The sequence below is a fragment of the Wasmannia auropunctata genome, unplaced genomic scaffold (assembly GCF_000956235.1).
Source record: "Wasmannia auropunctata unplaced genomic scaffold, wasmannia.A_1.0 LD335788.1, whole genome shotgun sequence".
NCBI classification, from domain to species: domain Eukaryota; kingdom Metazoa; phylum Arthropoda; class Insecta; order Hymenoptera; family Formicidae; genus Wasmannia; species Wasmannia auropunctata.
Window position 1 is genome coordinate 1 of NW_012027102.1, and position 1,217 is coordinate 1,217.

Below are 1,217 nucleotides of genomic sequence, written 5' to 3' on the forward strand. Positions count from 1 at the left end.
GCGCGAACGGATAAGTTTTTGTTGATAAACTGTCTCACCGAATAGAGTTGAACGAATTATATGATAATAACTATATGCAAAAATCCACAAGTGCGGACGTTTGTAACCTCACGCGGATTTTTAACCTCAAATAACTTCTATAAATACGTACGTTAAACATATTTCTGAATTACCACGTATGCCTAGAAAGAAAAAAGAAAAAGAAAGAATTTTCTATATTAATTTCGTATTATCAAAAAAAAAATACGATGAATAACGATAAATGTCTACTAGTTGAATTCGTAAATGAAGATAACAGTATTGCCGTCGGATTTCAAGACTGGCTAGTAAAAGACAAAGACAATGAGGAAAATATAAAAACTATTGTGAAGAACAAAACGCTAGTAGAAATTTTATGGCCGTCCTGTGAAATTAAAAGTGCTCAACAAATGAAAAAGATTGTTAAATCATTGACCAAGAAGGATTGGATCACGTCAGCAGTCAGAATTCTTGCATTCGGAGGTATGTCAACTTATCTAACTAAATATTTTTATTCAAAATTATAATCTGTAAAGTATAATATATAGAATACTCAATAACATTTAATATTAAAATTTATTATTTATTGTGTATGTTATTGTATTTCGGGTTATTAATATACTATTATATTTGCTTCTTGAGCTTATATAGCTGTTGACTCAATCCGACATAACTTTCAAACTGACGTTAAGTGACTTTTATATTATAATATTTCAATATTATAAGTAGGAGTTAATTATTTTTATTTTCTAGAATGGACAGATTTGCATCGACAATTGTTAGAAATTGAGAAATTTGATATTCGTAATCCGGACAAGAAGGAAAGAAAGAGATTGATGAAAAAATCTGTAAGTGACGACGAAGATAACAACAGATTTGCAAAGAAGGCTAAAGAAAATTCTAAAGTGAGTGATGATTAATATAATCGTTAGCAATTAATACAACGTTATTACCTGTAATATTAATAATTCTTTGATTTTCCATAATTGTGAAATCTTGTTAACTAATTCTCGACAGCTCATATATAATTTTCCAAACTCCTAAACTTCCTTTTCCAATTATTTGAATTATTATCATTTTATTGTTTGATAAAGCTAAGGAAGAGGAAATCAAGGAGTTTGGAGGAAATGTTTCTAATTATAAAGTAATTTTTATATATTTTACAGTTTCATAAAAGATTGAAAGATCGGAAGAGCACA

The 1,217-nt window shown here is 28.2% G+C and overlaps 1 protein-coding gene across 1 annotated transcript; it reads left to right on the forward strand.

Annotated features, from left to right (window-relative positions):
• Window positions 1-29: 29 nt before the first annotated feature.
• Window positions 30-1,212, forward strand: LOC105456055 (the record flags this gene model as incomplete). Its single annotated transcript, XM_011699827.1, has 3 exons — window positions 30-501; window positions 772-923; window positions 1,185-1,212. Coding segments are annotated over exons 1-3 (433 nt in total), but the record flags the coding sequence as incomplete, so codon positions are not given.
• Window positions 1,213-1,217: the final 5 nt, after the last annotated feature.